Genomic DNA, 21,884 nt, shown 5'->3' with positions numbered 1-21,884 from the left:
CCCTTCAAACCAACCTTTGAAAGCAGATTAAGGCCACAGATCTCATTTGGGGCTGTTTTTTGCAGGTATGAGGGGCTGATTTAGGCTGCACACAAGTAGAGCTGTAATCGTCTCAAAGCCAGCACAGCACAACCTCTTGCGCTTCTCCCAGCTCCCAGATTTGTTCGGAAACAAAGGCCTTAAAGTTTGGAGTGTTTCAGTCAGCTGGTTGAGTAAAAGGGATCATTTTACTTTTAATGTAACATTCATTTTACAGTTTACAGAGTACAAGACCTTCTATTTAAATTGTTTATTAAAGAACAGAAGCCTGGGGGAACTCAAATAGTGAAGCGTAGTCAAAGCTACTGCTTTTAGTTAGCTCACATGTTGTATGGAAATTGTTCCTCAAACTACTCAACTGCTGCTACCCTGCTTCTGACAGGGGGATTTGAACACCCAGGTTCTGCCCTTTTAGAAATGGGATTAACAAGTCCAGTTTGGGTCAAGAAAAGCATACAACAGGCAGAGAGTGTAGGGCAGACTCTGAAGGGTCATCTTAGCGTAACGCTAGCCAGAGAAACAGCCAGCTCTGCTAAGACTGCACCTTCTTCTGTGGCTTTTCTTTCCTTTTGTTGGGGGGGCAGGGCAGACAGGGGGACAGCAGGGGTAGAGAAGTATAATGAAAGCAATAACATATCTTCACGGGTCAGAGGCTTAACAATGGTTGTGTGTTGGGCATGAACCCCTCTTTTTCCCCTCCAGTAGTCAGTCACATGCGCATATACCCAACTGCACTATTGGTTCCACACCAGCACCCAGATGTGCCTCCAACACAGGGCGAGTATACTGCTTTCCGTATGTCTGCTACCACCCAGCTGTCAATCTGTTTTCATGATTTGTCTTTATATTACTCACACTGCTTTGTAGCTTTCATCATGTCCTTTTCATATCCCCATAGTCAACAAGATGGGGACCAGAGAAGTGTCAATCCGATTTTGTGTAAGATGGAATCAGGAGCTCTTGACATTTTAGAAGAGCCCAGCCATTTAGCTAAAGTTTTTGCTTACATTTCATTATATGTAACTTACTCAGGGAAGGGATCATTTAACAATGTCTTTTGAACAACAATCTCACCTTTGTTAATGTAGGATTAAATATAAAACACACTGAGAGGTCACACCTGAAAGAAGCCATTCAAATCCATGACTGGGATAACATGCAAACTCTTTACAGTTGCTTCTTTTTTGTGATCTTAACCCACATGTGCAGAACAGACACCTTGCGTGACAGCAGGAAGGCCATCCCCAGCCACCTTTCCCATCTCTTGGAAACAAAGCAACAGACAACCCTAGAATTTCTATTTTTGAAAAGTGTTTACTCACGTACTTTGAATAAATTAATTTGCAAATAAAAATTAAACTACAGTATACTATAGTTTGAATAAAATGATTAGAACAACTACAATACAGGGATTTCTTGCTGCATAAGTTTCATTACTTAATGCATATAATCTGGAAAATGTCAAAATCAGGTATATTTCAATGGAAAGGGAGTAACAGCAGTTACTTGTACATGACAGCTAACTGAACTTATAGTACAGGTTTCCTGACACATGCATTTCCTGAGTGAACCAAACAATATATATAATTTTTTTTAAATGGAGAAACAATTGACAGTCAAATAATTCATGACATCTAAGCAACATAGGTCTCTCTTTAAACCAAGAAAATTTTAGAACAGCTTCAAAAGGAAAAATTAAAGCTATGCTATAAAGTACAGAAATTTGCTACTGTCAATTACACAGTATATATTTTGGAAAAAAAAAAAAATAGTATGAAGCTGGCCAAAAAAATCTCATCTCAATCCTAAAAAGGTCAGGTTGCGCATTTGCCATGAAGCACGCTGGGTTAGCAGCAAAGCTGGATGTCGCGCATTGGCCTTTTCTGGTGGATACAGAGGGAAAGGAAGGGTAGGGAGGGGAGAGCAGAGAGAGGGACTACTAACCAGAGCCCGCCGCAGCATGAGCGGACCTTACGCAAGCATCCCACACCGAGGTCTGAGTCCAGTCCAGTCCCAGCTCAGGCTCTCCCCCAACAGATTGCCAACGGTGACAAGTTGCGCAAGGATGCTGGGACGCAGCCGCACACCCCTTGGGCACCAGCTTTTAACTTTGTTCTGTGTGTGGCCTAGACGAGTATTTGCACCTAAAGGTGCCCGTGAAGCTTGTGGCTCCCACACGCCCGAGCGTGCCAGTTTGCAACGGGCCAGAAGAAAGGCAGGACATCCGACTGACAAGCCTGTCACAAGCTGGGACTGTGGCCGATTCACAAATTGCTCCCTGCTCCCCAAACACATGCACACCCACCTCTCCCCTTGCCCCAAACAGCAAGGGACAAAGTGAGCCTCAGCTTTCAGGTTTGTTAATGTTTAACACTGGGGAAACCCTCACAAATGTTACTAATGCTAAATAAAGAGATGTGTTAGCGTGAAGGGAGAACAAATCCTTAATCTAGACTAAGTTGCATATTCAAAGAGTCTGGTAAATATTTTCCTCATAACCAGGTCTTAAGTACAGTCCTACCAAAAAGACATTTTAGGAAGTCCTTCTTAGCTACCTTTCAGCATGGTTAAAGCACACCTTTATGCCATCATAATTTGCATTAGCTTTGTTTAAAAAGCATTTAACTACTCTAAGAACTCAGTATTTTAGATTAAAAAAGATTTTTCTACCATTGCCATCTGACATCCTTCTCCACCCAGAACTACTCTACACACCCAATTGCTGGATGTAACACACTATGACCATGCTACTCTCTAAACATTCTACATATTTTCAATAATAAAGATAAATAGAAAAGAGTTAATATACACGTTATATTTTACAACGGTTGCATCCAAGCTGTAAACTAATGTTCTTTGAACTATTTACCCTCCATATACAAAAAGAATGAAACAACTTTCAAACACTGTGGGCGTGTGATTCAAAACCATTAAATGGAAGGTATCGTCGAGGTTCACTCTACAACACTTCCTTCACCTCTTCAGAAGTAGTTATTAACTAAAAAAAAAAAAGCAGGAGTTCTCCCCCCCATTTCTTCCATTTCCCGACTTTTCTCAATAGAGAGGGATTTAGCGGTTGTAACAAAAACCCCAAATTCTTCATCTTACTGCAAACCAGCAAAGCCCAGAAAATACGAAAAACAGTTGGTTTAAAAATCAGAATCGCTTAGCTTATCAGTTTACTGCATTCCTCAGTAACACATGTGTTAGTCAAGAGGTCCTTGGAAGATGAGTCTGATGTAGCCTTGCTCACCAGCCAGCTGATGCGCACAGAACGGACAGGCTGCGTGGAAAGTGTGAGTACCATGAGGAAGAGGAATTTGGGACCAATATGCAGTTGTCTTTTCTGAGCACACATGTCCACACGGGCTGAATGCGTGAGTTGGAGGTCCTGCATCCACATAAAATCCCGCTTCACATCCAAGCCACAGAGGCACATAGGGGCCAACAGAGCGGCACATGGGACACTCGCGATCCTTGCCGTCTCTCTCCTCTTTGTTTCCCCAATTGTGATAGCCGTGGACGTGGCCACAGTTCAGATACACCCACGGCTGCTTTTCGTCTACAACATCTTTTCTCTTCATGCTGGGAAACGCCAAGGTGTTAAACCCCACGGGACACTGGGGTCTTGCTGCATTTATTTCCTGTCTTAGTGCCTCCAGGTGCTTGACAGTAGGAGTGCGTGAAAGCCCTTCCGCAGTGCGCCACAGCAGTGTTGCTCCACACAGGTCAATTAGAGAGCCATCCTGGAGTTGGTTCGTTTCGTTCTCAACCTTGTGATGGACAAAGAGAAAGAGAGGTGTCACCTAAGGTGGTAACATGAAGAGTAACGTAAGGCACTTGCATAACACTAATCTGTCTGGAAGATACAGGCAAAAAGTTTCAAGCAGCTCCTGACTGTCCTATACAAAATACCCAGAGAGAGCCCAGTGTAACCATCTCCCTCTTTTCCTCTGTTTTGGTTTTTTTTTTTTTTTTAAAAAACACCAAAACTTCTTGACAAGTCTTGTTTAGTCCTCCATCTTATATTGTGTCCTTCAAACACACCTTTACACAGAGCTTTCCTCCAGAAGAAGTCAGCTGTCAGCATTCCTAGCTAAATGCATCACTTAAATAAGTGTTCATGCAGCATTTCTTTTTGCTAAGAGATCCCAAGTCATACTAAAACAAATCATCTCCTGGAAACATTGCCAATGCTTTGGAAACAAGAGAAAGAGGAAAACTCAGAATGTCAAGGTAGAAATGGATATTCAGGTATACAGACATATGTCAATAAAACTATAATTATTCTTTATTACTCTATAAAAAAGGAAAAGTGGGAAAACCTTAAAAGCATAAACTCGAGGGAGAATTGGGAAAATACTCTTTAAAATGTGCACATGACTACAACAGTTTGCAGAAGTGCATAGTACACTGGCAACTTAATTTAGGAGGGCAGTCTAGGTCTGCAATTAAGTACTAGACTGCAGATAAATGTTAGTAATTCGGGTTGAGCAAGACACCTTCATGTATGAACACAGACACATAAGAATTCGGTGTAACTAATTACAGAGGTGACATCTACACTGAATGAGGCAGGTCCCAGCCTCCGTTTATGCCCAAGCTCTACCACTTACAGTTGTACCCATTTTAAACACGCTGTATCGGTCACTACTCTTACCATTTTTCCCCTCTGCTGAGCTGATCTGGTTTCACGGAGGCTGAACACATTCCCACACACAGATATCTCTCTCCACACTCCTGGCTTGGAGTCTTCTGTAAAGCCATTACGGGGATGCATAACAAGAACTCCATTTGTGGTTAGTCCATCCATTTGCCCATCCGACGTCTTCCACTTCGCAGCTTTCTCCTGAGAGAAATTTCATCAATGAACACTTTTAATTTGGCTGAAGTGGAGCTATGAATTAGTTTAAAAATAAGCCTGCATTGAACTCAGAGGAAAAAAGAAAGAGTTTGCTTACCCCAAGAAAGATGTTTTTTGAGGAGTCAAACCCTGCAGCATATATTCTTGCTGTAAAAGGAGGGTTACGTTCACATATGATTCTGCAGGCAAACCTTGATATAGTGCTCTGCACAGACTGTGTATCTGAATTACTCTGGCTTCCAGGAACTGTATCTGTCACGACAAAGTCTATAGGACTCTCCGTTGACCGACCAATCTGAAAAGGGATTTAAAAAAAACCAAACAACTGTTTAGAAGTTTGCCTTTGGGTCTAGGAATATTCAAACTCAAAGCATTGTAAAGTGATCAAGAAAAAAATCATGACATTCCACTTTGAAGCATTCCTCTCCACCAATCTAAATTTAGTTTTCTAAAGCCTAATCTGAATTGATGAGTTATTCCACCTCCATGGGACCAAAGTTATTCTGAAGGCTGAGTACAGCCAATGAAAGGAAGAAGAAATAAAATTACGTAATCAAGTCAATTCTGAGACAATTTCCCATCAAAGGCCTTCTCATCAGAAAGGTGACACTCAGGTCAGCCAGACCAGCTGCAGCAGTGCCAAAACAGCTAGGAAACAGCAGTGAGAAGAAAAGTGATATTAAGTCACTTTGCACACCCAGAATATTCTGAACAGTGCCAGACTAGGTGGAGGTGTACATGTAGGTAAATTAGACTATGTGAGCCAACTCTCTAGCTCCGGGGGGGGCACTGAGAGGTAACAAATCTGCCAGGAAAGACCAGGTACAAGACGTTCGTGGCGGGGAGCGGTTACATTAATATGCACAGAACACAACAGCAATACAACATCTGACTAGAACCAGATTTTTCTAGGAGCTGTGCCTTCTTTTCTTGTTGCATGGAAGAATTGAGTTTTGCAGTCCCACACAGCTCTACTGGATTGATAGAATTGCATGTGTTTCGCTGCTTTTCCAGTCAACTCATCTTGTCCTTTTCCTTATAAAGTGCAAAAAGAAGTTATATCCCTCTCCCAAACAGCCACGTAGCCAGGTTTAAAGCCCACTTCCACACGACTTTCATTCATTCCCAGACCCCTCAACAGTCTCTTATAAAATAGCTGGTTATATTAAGACTGATAAACTGCTGGGCAGGAGGACCCAAAAACCTGAGGTGATTTTTGGTGAAGGCTGGAGAGCTTTCATGAGACTGAAACTGCTCTGTCAGAATGTGTTTTTCTATCACTTCTTACGCAGGATAACCCATCAGTACACACGGATTGCCACCGGCAACGCAACATACATGCCACAGCATGCCTGAAGAGAGAACACTTACACACAAACAACAGCTTATGCTGCAGTTAGTTCATTACAGCCCCTTTGCTCTGTTGTAGGTATTTGCAGTTGCATAGCAGCTTCCTCCACCACTTACCAATACCTCCCACCTCCTTAGGTCCTGTAGTGGCGTCACAGCTGAATGCTGTGACAGCAAAACTCCTTGCCATAACTTAGCAACAACAACAACAAAAAACTATCAAGACAAGATCAGTCCAGGAACCAGAAGGAACAAAGCACACAAAAAAACCCCCAAAACAAAACCCTTCTTCTTGAGAAAAACAGGAAACAATTACAAGATACAAGTGCACACCACAGCTGCAAATGCGTTTGTGGTTCCTTCTCATACATGCAGGAACTGCAGCAAAGTTGCTCTGAACTGCCAGCACGTCAGAACTGGGTCTCCTCTCTCCACATTTCCCAGCGCTTTAGCCTTATTTCTGGGTTTGCTTAAAGGAGTTAGGGGTATTTTTCAGGTTAATTGTGTCAAAAGCTTTTCTGTAGTTCCCCATTGTATTTCTTTTACCCCGTCTCCAACTGGCTGATCCCAAATCCCTTTGTAAATGCTAGAGGCAAAGTTCCAAGTGCTTAAAGAGAACTGTGCACTTTATTCTTCATTTTGCAAGGAGGGACTAGGAGACAGGTTACGTGACTTGCAGACCGGCAATCAATGGCAAAATCATAATCCTGTGCATTAGTCACAAAAAAACAACTTTCACCTCTGACCAAGCCTAAAAGAGATGCACAGATACAAAGCCTTGTTCATGTGATGGCCTTGGGAACAAACAGAATTAAACGTCTCTCAATAGTAAAATGAGAAAGTGACACATGCAAACTTTGGGGTCTGAGGGAAAAAGCCTGTTGACAGGATGCCTTGTTGGAAACCCCCAGAAGCAAGAATACATTTATGTATCATATTTACTTCACATACCTGGAACATATCGGTGTTGCTGTCATGTGTGTATTCAACTACTACTGTCTGGGCCCGAGACAAAGTGTAAGATATGCTGTGTTGGTCCTTATTACTTATTGCCTATGAAAACAATACCAAATATTATTGAAGCAGTGAACAATAACTACTGAATACAGCAGCAAAGCAGACAATATATATAACCATGTTCTGCTCAATTAATGCATTAAGGCAGATGGTCATTAGTGACACACCTGTAGCTAAACTTCACAAAAACCAGTCCTGGACATTAAAAAAAGCTGCAGGATTGATTCAGCAACAGACCAAACAGGTCCCTTCACCTCATGCTGCAACAGAATACACATAACCAAGACATATTATTAGTCATGCTTTGTGTTACAGCAATGCCGGCCTTAACACAAAAGAACAAAACGACTGAGTGCAAAGGCTAAAATGGAACGTAACACCTTCATGGCCTTCTCAGCCTGAACTTCTCCAACAGCAAAGTGAGGACAAAAACTTAAGGACTTATTCTAAAAACAGGATCCGAGTTCATACTAAAATCAGTGATGATTAATAAAATACATAGACAAAAACTGTAACAAGTGGTGGTGAACAGGGTAAAATGGAGAAACTCGGCACAGGCTGCAGATGTTGTAGCAAAGTAATCTAGGTTTCAGTTTGTTAGTCTAGGTTTTCATTCTGCAATTACCTACTAGGAACTGAACAACATTCTAAACGTGCTTCTAAATAGCACTTACTTGAAGACCATAAAGAATTAGCAAAACCACATGTTCTTTTCACAGATCTCCTATAGATGTAATACTATTACAAAAACTTTGGTTAGCAAAATGCTGTTGATTTCAGAATACTTTATGCCATTCCCTGAACTTAAGAATCAATATTCTTAAACCACTCTAACCACTAAGCATTCTCAAATTCCATTTGTTTTAGTAGAAATGCTCCATATGTTCTTAAACATAATTTCACATACACTTGAATTGCCACAATACAGAAGTATTTCATGGTAATACTTTAGGTATAATGTATTCGTTTTGACATCAAATACAATTCAACCTCAGGACCTAAGCCCTTCCTTTACTGCTTCTTAATGGGAACTCTGAACTTGATTATAAGCGGTATAAAACCCTGCAAAACCCACCTGTCCTCGTCCCTGGGGAACTCCTACCCATTGGATAGAATAGCAAGTGCACACAGGGCTTTGGCAAAGGACCATTTCAAAGACAGCTTCAGCAAAGTTAGCCCTAAAGCATGAATGAGTGCAGAAACAGGAAGGCTAGAACAGATGTCTGTGGTGAGTTTGGAAGGAAAACAAAACAGAAAGTGTTTTACATGACTAGCCTATGCCCTGAACATTCATGTTTCAAAAATAAACATTTTTCTTTCTGGACACAGCAAGGACTAGGCACCACATTTGTTTTTCTGAATGGTTTCTTGCTAAGCCTGATAGGTACCAGAAAACTTGAATAAACATGAACCGTTCATTTTGTAGCTGGAATGTCATGCTTTTTAACATCGTTTCATCTCAGCATAACAGCACTGACTTCACTGAACTCTTTAGACAGCACCAGAAGAAATAAGACTGAACTAGAAAAGTCAAGCTTACCTTTGCTGCTTGAGGGGTACAGGCAATATGCACAGTGCTAGGTTTCACCCCGTTTGCCTTGGGTCTTTTAAATAAAGCAAACCTACTTTTTCTTCTTCCTCTATCTCCATTTGGGAGAGACCCATTGTACCTATCGAAAAGGACAGAAAAAGAACAAAGTCCATCTTCCTGTATTACTCAGCTTCTCACAAATACAGATCCACAAGAACTTCTGTACTAAATACAAAGTCTTCTTAACTAGTACGGTATTGAAAAAATTACAGATTTCAAATTAATCACGTCTAATTTAAATTTGAGAATTGATAAACACAATATTGAAACATGCCCAAAGAATTACAGCATATGCACAACTCAGCTTGTAGGGCAACGAATGCTACTCAGATTAATCTCAAAACTATCGACAAGCAAGAGACTCTGGTCCCAAACATGAAAACAAGTAAGGTTATATGCCTATCTGTAGCTTTATCTCTTCATGGCGTGTTCACACTGTAAATGAAAGAACCTAAATACTCACCAAGCATGGTGGTGAGCTAGTATGTTAGAGAATTTTGGTTGAAAAAAAACCCTTGTAAGAAATAGACATACTGTCCTCCGAGATCCTGATTTAATCCACCAGAAAACCCTCAGACCCTCACTTTGAACTTGTCAACAAGAACAGGACAGCCAGCAAACTTGCTTTATTAAAATCTTCTGTTTGCACTTGGATATTACAGAGTCAGCAACCACGTTCTTATAAAACTCCTTTAGTTTTCCTTAAAAGTCCTAAGGAACCTCTTCTTCTGCACTATCACATTAGTCATCTGGCTAGGTACAACCTGGAACCAACTGGAAAACCCTTCACAAATTGCCTGCCTTTGTCATGCAATGCTTACCTGGGAAGAACACAAGAGTCAAAAATAAACTTACATCTACTCAACTGTTTAGAGCCCTACCTCCACACTTACGCTGTCACAAAAAAGTATGCATGCTGCAGTGCAATTTTCCAATACATCACGTTACATATATCACCTGGTTGCCACTGAAAAAGGTAACCCTCCCTCCCCTACATGAGATCAGCTACCAAAGGAAAGCCCATCAACTCAACATTTAGTTGCATGCTCACTAGATACACTGCAAAAGAGGGAGTTCAAGAGAGAGGTTGTGGGACCACTTCTCACAGTAACCTGCATTTTATCTGCTTTAAGTGCATACCGAAATTCTATCTTTATTCTCATTTCCAGCCAAGACAAACACACTTACCCTAATACAATCAATTCACCATATTTTACTGGTGCTTTTGATGGATGATTTTCTTGATCAGGAGAAAACATGAGCTTAGTTAATGACTTCTTCTCAAATTTTAGGTCTCTGATCAAGAGTTGTGGCACACTTTTTTCATTATTTCCTGTAAAAACAAATACAAAATTAAGTGTAAGAGAAAAGACTCAAATCCATCAATTACACAAATGTGCACACCTATCTGATATAGTAGGTACAATATTTTGCGTTTTCCATATTTTGGTTTTGCCTGAAATTATCTGAAAAACATACATATAAAACCCACATCAATTAAGATTGAATTGCCTGGAAGAACTACCAGATCACAAAAAAACACAAGTTCATTTAGAAAATTCCAGTATGGCCTTGATAAAACATCCACAGTCATTTTCCTTTGTGGTAGTTTTTAGTATAAATGGTATATAGCTTCATTTAATATGTTTGGTTCAACTTTCAAGAAGCAGAGCCAGATAGGGATTAAATTTTAAAGAAAAAAACAAAGCAAGACCAGGCCATTAGCTAGAGGTAGAAGTTTTCACAGCCATTATCTGATTCAGAGCTTTCCAAGAAATTTCTTGATTTGCAGATGGAAGGAAGTTGTACGGAATTTGATATCGAGCCTACCATACAAGTTGTGTAATGGGATCTCTCATGTTTAACCAGAGACAGAAGTGATACAAACAGCTGTTTGAAGGAGATTTCCTGAGGGAATTCCACGTAATTCCTAATGAGAACAAGTCTCTTGAAGTGCAATTTTCCACCATACTTCTGCTTTGAGGAACAGTTCACACTAGTATTTTTTACAGCTTCTCATTAGTAACATTTCCAGACACCTCTGACCTACACAAGTCATGCTGACTTCCCTGTAGAGAAAGCCTACCCAACAGAGCACTTGCTTGATCAAGAGTAAAGCTGATGCTAGCTTATTTGAGGCTTTCTTTTAACACAAAAAAGAACATTCCCCTGGTTCTTCCAAGTAAGTTTTCGTATCAACTCAAAAAGCTATTAAGCTTTTTAGTACTGATGGTTAACATTCTGCCTTCTCTTCAAATACACATTTTGGCCCACATAACATTTCTTGTATCCTATCATCAACTTTGTTCATGACTACAAAGCTGTATCTCCATTTTCTTCTACCTCAACTAGAAAGTAGATCATAAAATCATAGAATAGTTTGGTCTGGAAGGGACCTTAAAGGTCATCTAGGCCAACCTCCCTGCAATGAGCAGGGACATCTTCAACTAGATCAGGGTGCTCAGAGCCCCATCCAACCTGACCTTGAGTGTTTCCAGGGATGGGGCATCCACCACTTCTCTGGGCAACCTGTGCCACTGCTTCACCACCCTCATTGGGAAGAATTTCTTCCTTATATCTAGTCTGAATCTGCCCCCTTTTAGTTTAAAACCATTATGCCTTGTCTTATCGCTACAGGCCCTGCTGAAAAGTCTGTCCCCATTTTTCTCCTAAGCCCCCTCTAAGTACTGAAAGGCTGCAATAAGGTCTCCCCGGAGCCTTCTCTTCTCCAGGCTGAACAACCCCAACTCTCTCAGCCTGTCCTCACAAGAGAGGTGTTCCATCCCTCTGACCATTTTAGAGGGATACTAACATCCCTCTGTTCCATCCCTCTGGCCTCCTCTGGACCTGCTCCAACAGCTTCATGTCTGTCCTGTGCTGAGGGCTCCAGAGCTGGACGCAGGACTCCAGGTGGGGTCTCACCAGAGCAGAGTAGAGGGGCAGAATCACCTCCCTCAACCTGCTGGTCACGCTGCTTTTGATGCAGCCCAGGATATTAGCAGAAAATATGTCATCATGCAGATTTAATCTACCCCTATCTTATGGTCTAATAACAGAGCAAAGGATGTGGCAATGCTTGACACCCTGCTCATGTTTGTTCAGAAAAATGATGCAAAGATCCCTTTACTGACCTGATCTCTACCCTCTCCTGGTCCTCTTTGCTCCTTCACAGAGAAGCTTGGCCTTCAACATCTCAATCTACCAATTTCTTACTCAGCATGGATATGGTGATCCCCACCTGCAATCAGCTCACAGTGCTACCTGAAAATTAAGCATGCTGCTTCATGCTTTCTTACATGCTATCCCATGTATTTGTGAGGGCTTCACACAAATACATGCAAAGACAACTTACTGTCCTACAAACTTTTGCTGTGATGCCTCCAGAACACAACCAGGAGTCTAAATCGAAGCCTTTCTTTTTCCTTTAACTTCTCATTATTTTCCAAATCTCTTCTCCTTTGCTCTCAAGTCTGGGTACTGTGGATTTCATAGTGCTTGGAATAATAAGTTAACTGAAGACTGTCTTTGTGGTTAGCACATGTGTAACATTATCATGATGGTATCCTGACGTTAAATGTGTGAGTGCATCGTAATAAGCCTGATCTGCACAACACTACTCTGAAGTGTCCGTGTCCCATCCACACAACAGTTACACTGACATACTTTTGTTGCATAGGAAGCAGTGTGCATTTTCACTAGGCAGCTATCCTGGTTCAAGTCTTAGGACATCCATCATTTAGCTGGTGCAGAAAGCGCCTTTTGCTGATCCAACAGTCCCCATCTGTCCCACAGGAAGAGCAACAGCAGCACAGGAGAAAGCAAAGCAGTATAGTCTGCTCAGAAGCATTTCTCGATTGCTGACCCATGTGTAGCAGTAAGTTAACTGGGATGGTGAAGGTACTTATTGTTGTAGGTGGGGCCCAAGGTTTTGCCTATAAGATTCTAACATGAAGAATTTGAAGCAAACTGATATGAAAATGTGACCTTGAACTCCTGTCATGCCAGCAGTCATAACACATCGAAGTAGAGATTGTCCCATTTGATAAATGGAGCCCCACAACATTAACTATGTTCACAATTTTCATGTTTGCTATGGCCATCTGGGGTCTTCCTTGCCTCCTGGCATCACAACCACCCTGGAGCACCACACCAGCAATTCTGTAAAACCATGTGTCTTTGAAGACTCCGCAGGGGTGGTTTACTGACATTAATACTAAACTATTTAGCTCTTAGTGCTTAACAGTGCTTGGTTCTCCAGCCATGTGTCCATTCTGAAGTATTTCTACTTAAGTGAGTATAAATCTTAAGTATTTATCTGTATATAGATATAAGGATATAGATATACTTACTATGAAGTATTACTATCTGCTTTATTTTAAAATCTGCTTGCATTATAGTTGCTTGTATATTGTTTTGTAAAAACAGCTCCTAATGTTTTCATCTCCTCCCCAAATGATTAACCTATTTTCTATTGAATATTGATCTCCTCAGCAGTCTCTCCCCTGCACTTCAGTCTTCTCCACATACAACTCATTTCATCTTGGCCATTGCATTTCCCATGCAATGCTTCACATTTCTTTGCTAGAAGACATAATGGTTGTCCTTTGAACTGGCCTTTAACAACTCAGAAGAAATACCAGTATGAAATCTATAGCACCACCCATTAGGAAATAGCACAGGACTAGTAAATACCATGACCGGGGAAAAAAAAAAAAAAGAGAAGATTTTAATAGTATTCACCCAACATTATGGTGTTTGAATAAGAGCTAATCCATTCACTTAGAGAGGTGGGAAGGCAATCATTAAAAATAACTTTAACTTTTGCCTTTAGTACAAGAAAAGTTTTGGCGTAACTTTTCTTCTGTTCACCCAAGTGAATAATTTCACGGAAAGCTAAAAAATACATCTTCCAGTCAGAGAGTCAGCATCTGAGTCTCAATAAAAGTAATTACACATGGACAGTTAGAGCAGACCCTGCTTTTAAGGAGTTACCTGAACAGGCGGCCAGTAACCCCCTCTTAGGAGATAACTAAGCAGAAACCATAAAGGGGCCAATGGTTCCAAGTGACAGACTTCAGCAAGAGAAGTTAACTAAAACATCTTAATACAAGATGTCCAACATCTAACGCTCAGCTCCCCCTCAATACATTTTTGTTTCACATTTAAAGAAATCCAGCCAAGTTTATTTTGGGACCAGCACATAGGATGGAAACCCACTTCTTACTTGACTTAAGGAAGGTTCAAGAGTTAACAATCTAGAGCTATCATTAGTAAAACAGCTTGTTCCTACATTTTCAAAGGCATGGCTTGAATGTTTGAACTGAATTCTTTTAAATGTGTCTCAGAACCTTTATGAGCTGCACACATCACTTTCACAGCTACTAACACCCAGTAACTTCAACTCAAGCACATAAATTCAGTGCCCCCAAAATAAAAAAAAATCAGTGCGACATACATGCTACTCCTCACCCAGAATGATCTGCCTGATGCACCGTTTCCAAAAGAAAGACTCATTCGTTCCCAGAAATAACAAAGATTAATTATATTCTTCCAATGAGGTCCCAAAAACTAGTCCAAGTGTAATTTGATGTCTGCAAATAAAACTCAAGTCTTGTCCCACTGGAGAGGGGTCTAATAGGCCATGGGATAACATCTCCACTCCTGAAACAGAGCAGGCTTACAGATCATTTAAAGCTGGATAAAGCATTTAAGAACTTACAGGAGGGAATGCTCTTGAGTTCAGAGGAAGGACCCACTAATTTATATAACAAACCTTCTCTTGTAGAATAACCTGTCCAGTTTTTCTTCCTAGAATAGTACAAAAGGCTGCTTAAAAGTGTTAGGAAAGGCTAATTAAATATGTCAAAAAGACAACTTGGCCCTGTAGTGTACAACTAAGCAACTGTCTACTTGAGCAAAACATGTGCAAGTTAGCCTTTTGCCATGACCACTAATTTTGCAGCAGCATCTCCAGCCACCAGTGGGGCAGGCTTCATTAAAGTAGACTCTGAACAACTGACTTACAATACTCCTCCAAGACCCTTCCATGCTGATGAGGAATAAGGTGTTAATTGTAAGATCCCACCCCATCCTACATTCTTCCAAAATCACAGAACTGGTAGCAACAAAATTTTCACCTCAAGATCTCTGCTTCTGCTACAGAGTGCACAGTCCTGTATTATATAACATAATATTTGACTTGTAAGTAAAGCATCTTGCACACAGAGAAAACAATTTTGGAAAGGCATTACTTGATTAAGAGATGAGCACAAGTATTTGCAGTTAGCACAAAACAACGGTGGGTACCAATTAGTGCCTTTTGGTCTCAAAGATAGGAAATCGGAACAGGAGGAACTTACGAATAAGTAATACATTTTTATTCTTAACATTGGTTCATCTGGAGCTGGGAGAAAGCTCATGGAAGATAACTTGCACAATACTGTCATGTGCAACTGTTTTGAGGGACTGAAAAGAGATGACATCTAAACTGAAAAAGTATTTCAAACTTGTTTTAGAAATGGAAATCCAGTTTCTTACAAGCCTTCTTGTTCAATATTCACTTGAGTCATAGAAGGCAAAGATTGCTGTGGCAGAAAGCAAGCCACAGATTTCTGATTACATTCAAGTAGAAGGAAAAGCTATATCATAGCAGTCTCTCCTGTCACATACAAACATGAGTCTCTGAATCTGGAGGCAGACTATTCTCTGGGAGGACCTAGCAAACCATGCTTCAGAGTAGATGAAGAATATAAGACTCTGCCCACTTTCACCGAAATGTACCATTTTCAGTGGGGGACCTAAAAGATACAATGAATTTTGGTTGGTTTTGAACTATCAGCTTTAGCTTACCCGCCATCCTCAACCATTTATCTGCCTTTTCTGATCATGAGACTCATACACAACTAGTCTTTGGTGGCTTCTACAAAACGTCTTCAGACCTTGTTTGCACTGAGGCACAGCACCTTGTGAATAAGTTCGCTATTTAGTAGACCAAGTACAGCTTTTGGAATTGCAGCAAGAATAGCAGTATCTCAACAGTTAAAATGGGGCAGGGGGAGGGGAGAACATAAATTCAATGAGCCCAAGCAGAGATTCATTAAACACTCGGCTGTGAGCTAAAAATACTAGAATAAATGTCTCTTTGTAATAAATTACCATCATTTTCTAAACACAGAGCCAGCATTATAGGCTGCTAGCAACTGTAGCTAGTGCCAGACTAGCCCTTTTCTAGAATACTGCATAAAAACCACTTTCACATTATAAAAAGAAGTCCTCTGTCAATGAGTATATTAAAATAAAAATATGCTGATTCAGACGCAAAAATCCTATTTTCCCCCCCATTTTTACACTATAATCTTCTTTATATTCTATACATACACATTCTAAGGTTTGGATTTTTGGGGGGCTTTTGGAAGTAAAGCACAAGACAGCTTGTCTACTGACATTTTTATTTTTATACAGTTTACTATTTGTAGTTCACCATTTACTCTCCTTGCAATTCTCATATCCAGCTCTTCCCTCAGCAATTCTGTGTTAAATCAGGGGGATATGGACAAAAATATAATCCACCCCTTCTCACAGGAATGCAGTGACAGGACAAGAGGCGACAAACAAGCTGCAACACACAAAATCCTGATTAGCTATTTGGAGGGGAAAAAAAAAAAATCCATCCTTGGAGATACTCAGACCTCAGCTGAATGTGGCCTGGAACCACCTGATCTAAGGCAGTTCAGTCCCGCTTTGAGTAGCGGAACTGGACCAGACAATCTCCCAACCTAAATTATTCTAGGAATACAATTTATTTTAGGAAGTCCAACACAATTTTATCAAGCAACTGAAATATGCACCTTAGGTGCACTTGATCAGTTAGACATAAATACTTAGTAACTCCATTACCAATGAAACAAAATTTTACCCTTACCCTCCTGAGATTTATATTTTACTGCCCATAGATTTATTTGGATTTAATCCCCCATATTGCTCTTCAAAGAAAGAATTGTGCTGACAAAACACAAGTAGGACCCAAATTTGCCAGCATCCATTTACACATTTAAGCTCTTTAGCACTCCAGTTTCCACCAGGCAATCTTGCAGCTGCAAGATCAGAAACCAAACTCCGCTGAGTGCATGCACAGTAATTCAGCGCCACATATTCTCTTCTATGGTTACTTCTCGCCCCTTCAAAGGCAAAATCTTGACTTCCAGATTTAAAGGACCAGAATATCAAAGTTAAAGTCGCTGCGAGACACAAAGGATCCATACAGAATACTAGTGTCGCAAGATGAAGATATTTTCAAGCATGGAAGAAGGAAGAGGCAATAAGTAATGAGTAAAAAAAACTCAAAGTAATTCTCAGCAGACTGCCTTCTTGTTTCATTACAAGTCCCCACCAAGTCCAGGCTGCCAGATTTCACAAACAATATCAGTGATATTATTGCTGATCAACACCGGTGTGAGCAACATGGAATCGGCTCCTTGCATCACTACGTTTCTGAAAGCTGTGACAAAGACTGAGCCATCACTTTCTTCTACGTGATGGTTAAACCACCACTGGAAAGTTATTCTCCTTTAACTGTTTTTCATAGCAATCTGTGTGGAAGCTTTTATTAAAACAGTTTTTACTGTAGTGATCACCAGGGTAAAAGAACATGCAGAAGAGTATGTGTTTATTAGCCATAGTTTTCACACTTCTTCCAGTTTAAAAAACAAACTCATGTTTCCTTCACACACATCTGGAACTCTTAAGTTCATCAGGTTTTGTTTCACTTTTGAGATTAGCCAGATTCTGTCTACAGCTTGCATCCTTTACTACAGATGCACAGGGAAGGTATAGCGATACAGCTGTTATGTATTCAAATTGCACTGTCACTTCAGACCAGTAGCCCTACTTTACCTTTATAAGGAAGGATAATTAATTTTCTCCTTTCTAGAAAAGGGAGTTTTTCAGTACCAAAAAAAGCAGCCTTGGGAATATGGAAAAATCAGTCCAGCCTTTTGTTTTTGTATGGTTTTATTCTTTCCTTAAGTTTATACTGTTCACCTTTTCTTTTATAACCTCTGAATAAGCTTAGTTATCCATTATACACACAAGAGTGTCTTATGATATGAAAGCACTTGAAAGTAAGACAACAAGGCCAAGCTCTGAAACGAGCAAGCGGTCTCTCCTGCACAGGATACCAGCCATGAAACAATGCAAACAACTATCTGCTGCTGTGCCTTGAGAACATCTGTAAAATCTCACTAGAGGGGTTTTTCATTCTCATAAACAGAATGAAAGCATCTTTTTACCATAGATATCTGCCATTAGTAGGCTGGTCATCCTGGAAAAAAGTCACGCAAGACTCACAGCACCCCTCCAAAAAAAAAAAAAAAAAAGCACATTGCCTTTAGAGACTTTCAAAGGGGCATTAACAAGAGCAAACCTACTGCTTTGCACCAAAGGCTACAACTAACTTTTTCCAGCCCAAGAAACAGCAGTTTTAGTCAGGCTGGCATCCACTGTTCTGCTTCAAGTTCTGTTTCAATCTCAGAAGCAAGTCTGAGCAATTCCCAGCAATTTTAGGAAAGCCAGGAACAGCGCTGCGAGGACAAGCATCCTTGTTCAATGAACAAGGCAAGTGTTTTAGAACAAGACTTCCATTACAGGCACCTATATGAAAATCTGTACTGTATGACAGTACTCAGAAAGAGCATTCCTGTTCAGAAGATGGAAAAAAACATCTAAGCACAGGGGCCTGATTTCAATCAACCTCTGCTAACTTCAGTCCTGTTATTCTGAACTGCCGTTGATGGGATGAGAACGTGGCTAGGCGTATTAAACCTGGAAGATTTATGTAACCGCCAACGATCCACTCCAACAGATTGACAAAAATCAATTCTGAAAATATTCCCCTGAGGAAAAAAAAAAAGAAAAAAAAATCCAGCATTTTTTTCAGTTACGAAAAGTAACAGCTGATCCTCCCCTGAGGAAACCACGACAGCCTCCTACAGGTTATAAATGATGCAATTCAGACTGCGTGTGGGAAGCTGAAAACATTTGTCTTTTAGCACAAAGCGTCTATTTTAAAACTGTCACTGCAATTTTATCTATAACCTTAATTAGCTCAGAAAAAGTTCGCCACCAGTTAACCTGCTACACGTACATGCGGTCTACACCCCCTTACCACCCATGTCCTCCACGTCGGCTTTCAGGTATACCAGTGACGACGCGCACAACCTCGCACGAGGCAAAGCTCCGCTGCTGACCGCCCCTGCAGCACGAGGGCCAGACACTACAGGTTGTACTTGCTCTAATGGCTGAGTTACCTGCGAAAGTTATTTGCACCAGCTGCTTAAGATTCATCTGCAGCTTTCTACATGAGCTTTTGGCTGTACTTGCACTTTGGCTGTTACTACAAACTCTGTACGTTTTGTTAAAAAGGGACAGTTTTGATTTCATACTCAGATTATCCAATGAAGATTATTTATAAAAACCGTAATGTACGAAGCCACAAAACCATACAACAGAGGATAGGACATTATGCGTTCACTAGCCACAGCACTACCTATTCATATCCTACCTATTCAAGTGCTTTGTGAAAGTAGCAGCAGGAAAACAAAAAACTTTGTAGAATACTGGTACAATGTGGCAAAAGTACAGCTCTGATGCAGAAAACTTTGTAGTCAGGATGCCTTAAAATTGTCCTCTTTACTGCCTTCAGAAAAATTACAGAGTATTGCCTTAAAAATAAGCTGTACCAACTTTCATTACCAGTTGGTGACAGAAGCAAAACTTCCATATACAGATTAAAAGTTTATACCAAAACAGAGGCATTTTATTTTTAAAACGGCCATTACACAAATAAGATGGAGCTTTTTATGTGTTGATCACTGACCCCAGGGAGATCTACACTCTGATGCACCTGAACTAGAACACACAGCTGAAGACCCTGCACTTGCAGAAAAACCACAATGACTTCTTGTTCTACAGATCTGAACATTACCATTTCGCATTTTGTGAGCCTCTGACTTCCTGATGAGGCAGTTTATGTACCAAAGTATCAGCTAAATAGGTGTTTGTATTACACTAAAGCCTTTTCACATAGCTACTACATTGTCTTGCAAAAATAGGAGTTACAATTACATTTAAAGCCTTTTTTTTGGTTTAGACAACACAAATATTTAACAGCTCTATGAGAAATTCCCCTTGGTATGATTTTATTGCATAACGCTGAGCATCTTGCTCTGTACCCCAAAAATGAGAAGTGAATGACACTCCTTAAGAACAATAAGCATTTATCATACTATGATAATGTCACTTTGAATGTCTCTGCCTATTCTAGGTGAAGGGCTGCCCGAAGACACACTGCCTGTTCTCAGATTTCCTTTTGACCACACCACTGAACTCTCTCTCAACTTCTCACTGAAAAACACTGCAACTGAGGCTTTTAGAAGAGAGACTGAAACAATACAACACTAGAAAGGAAAAGCAATGGCATGCAGAGCACTTACCAGTATCTTTTTGTCCTTTTGGTATTTCTGCACCGTAGAGAAGGAAAAAACCAAAAAAAACCCCACCCCTTCAATCTTGTTTAAAACCAGCTGAAATCCACCAACTCCTTTAAACCCCCAGCAACTGCCAGACTGAGTGCCTCTGCTCCGTGTGCTTTTACTTAAGCAGTGGGTAGCGCCTTCTGACTAAAGAGGGGCTGGCTCTGCCTTGCGTAAGCTAGGTAAACACCGCCACGCCACGCACCATTGGCTGGAGTCAGAGCCTGCATCCTGCTCGCCACTCCATAAATTCATCCATCTCTGGCCCCAAAAAGGAAAAAAGGAAGCGGAGGGTGTGTTGAGAACGATCCTGCAGCCCAGTTCCCCGGCAGCTCTGTGGATGAGGTTCTCTGAGAAATGCTGATCTACTTCCTTCTCCGCTTCTCCTTACATAACTGTACCCATGCATGCTGTATCTTCTTTCTTTTTTTTTTTTTTTTAAATCATTACTTATTAGCCCAGCTATCTTTCCTCACCTCCCACACAAAAAGTGGTTTCTTAATACAGTGAGAATTAAACCAGCAGAAACTCTTCAGGCATTGCTAGCCCTGTTTTCACTAATGCTATAGAACTGGACATGACACACCTGCAGACACCACCTGTATATACTGGATTCCCATGGTCAACGATGCTGTAACAGCTCATTCCTGCAGGATGCACGTTTAGAAAGGCGAATCTGCACGTGCCAGACCAGGTTCTGAGCTCACTTCTTATTCCACTCAAATCAAAATTGCTGCATCAAGCCAGTGGGTGAGATCATTTAAATGTCTGAGCCATAAAATGGTGATCAAGTTACCACAGTTTCCAAGCTACCGCCTCTTAAAATTGATCATGCAAATGCTACGAGACTGCCGCAAGCATGATACCACACAGTATCTTAACCTTTACATCAAGTTTTAAATCACAGTTGTAGTGGGCCAAGAAGGTGTGCATGGTTACTCTTGCTCAGGCAAGACATTTGACATCTCCAAGTTCTACAGGTGACTATTGCTCTAGTTTCCGCTGCTCCTTCCTTGGCTTGCTACGTGAATTTTGCAAGCAGAACTTCATGGACTGGTTTCTGTCATCTGTCCATGTTTTTAGAAGTTGGTTTACCCACTCAGTTGTTTTTCAGCTGGATCCATTTCCCAGTTCTGCTCATGGCATGGCCATAAAGTCATACCAGTAGAACCGAAGGTGGGAAGGGCAAGGTGCATTACTCGGCAGCACTCAAAGCTAAGCACTGTTGAACAAACTTTTTGTTCATACTGCCGTAACACAGCATAATTTGCAACTCCATGTAAGTCAGCTTCAGTGCTGAGAACAAGGTGAATACATACCTGTTTTCTCTCTCCTTGACCCGTACTCCACGGCCAACCTTCCCCCAAGTAATACCGTAAGATTGTCCTGTTACAGGATCTTGTCACCTACCTGAAAAACTCAACTGCAAAACACCTTGTCATAAGATATTTCAGATAATAAAACCATACAAGACACTTGTTCACTTTGTTCCTAC

At 40.8% G+C, this 21,884-nt stretch overlaps 1 protein-coding gene across 1 annotated transcript; it reads right to left on the bottom strand.

The window, feature by feature from the left end:
* Positions 1 to 1,333: 1,333 nt before the first annotated feature.
* Positions 1,334 to 20,533, bottom strand: PELI1 (pellino E3 ubiquitin protein ligase 1). The gene is made up of 7 exons (XM_010296970.1): positions 20,351 to 20,533; positions 10,050 to 10,194; positions 8,811 to 8,940; positions 7,205 to 7,306; positions 5,001 to 5,198; positions 4,700 to 4,888; positions 1,334 to 3,812 (listed from the first exon to the last, which is right to left on the bottom strand). Exons 2-7 carry the CDS (start codon positions 10,118 to 10,120, stop codon positions 3,246 to 3,248), a joined length of 1,257 nt encoding a protein of 418 aa, XP_010295272.1. The 5' UTR covers positions 10,121 to 10,194; positions 20,351 to 20,533; the 3' UTR covers positions 1,334 to 3,245.
* Positions 20,534 to 21,884: the final 1,351 nt, after the last annotated feature.

This window comes from Phaethon lepturus, unplaced genomic scaffold, assembly GCF_000687285.1.
Source record: "Phaethon lepturus isolate BGI_N335 unplaced genomic scaffold, ASM68728v1 scaffold38241, whole genome shotgun sequence".
NCBI lineage: Eukaryota > Metazoa > Chordata > Aves > Phaethontiformes > Phaethontidae > Phaethon > Phaethon lepturus.
This window is presented reverse-complemented; position numbering and strand designations above follow the sequence as displayed.

Coding starts and splice junctions, on each gene's coding strand:
- PELI1 (XM_010296970.1), bottom strand. CDS start 10,120: ATGTTTTCTCCTGATCAAGAAAATCATCCATCAAAAGCACCAGTAAAA. Junction 7,307..8,810: donor GTACCCCTCAAGCAGCAAAG/GTAAGCTTGACT, acceptor TTGTTTTCATAG/GCAATAAGTAATAAGGACCA. Junction 3,813..4,699: donor CTCAGCAGAGGGGAAAAATG/GTAAGAGTAGTG, acceptor GTCCATCACAAG/GTTGAGAACGAAACGAACCA.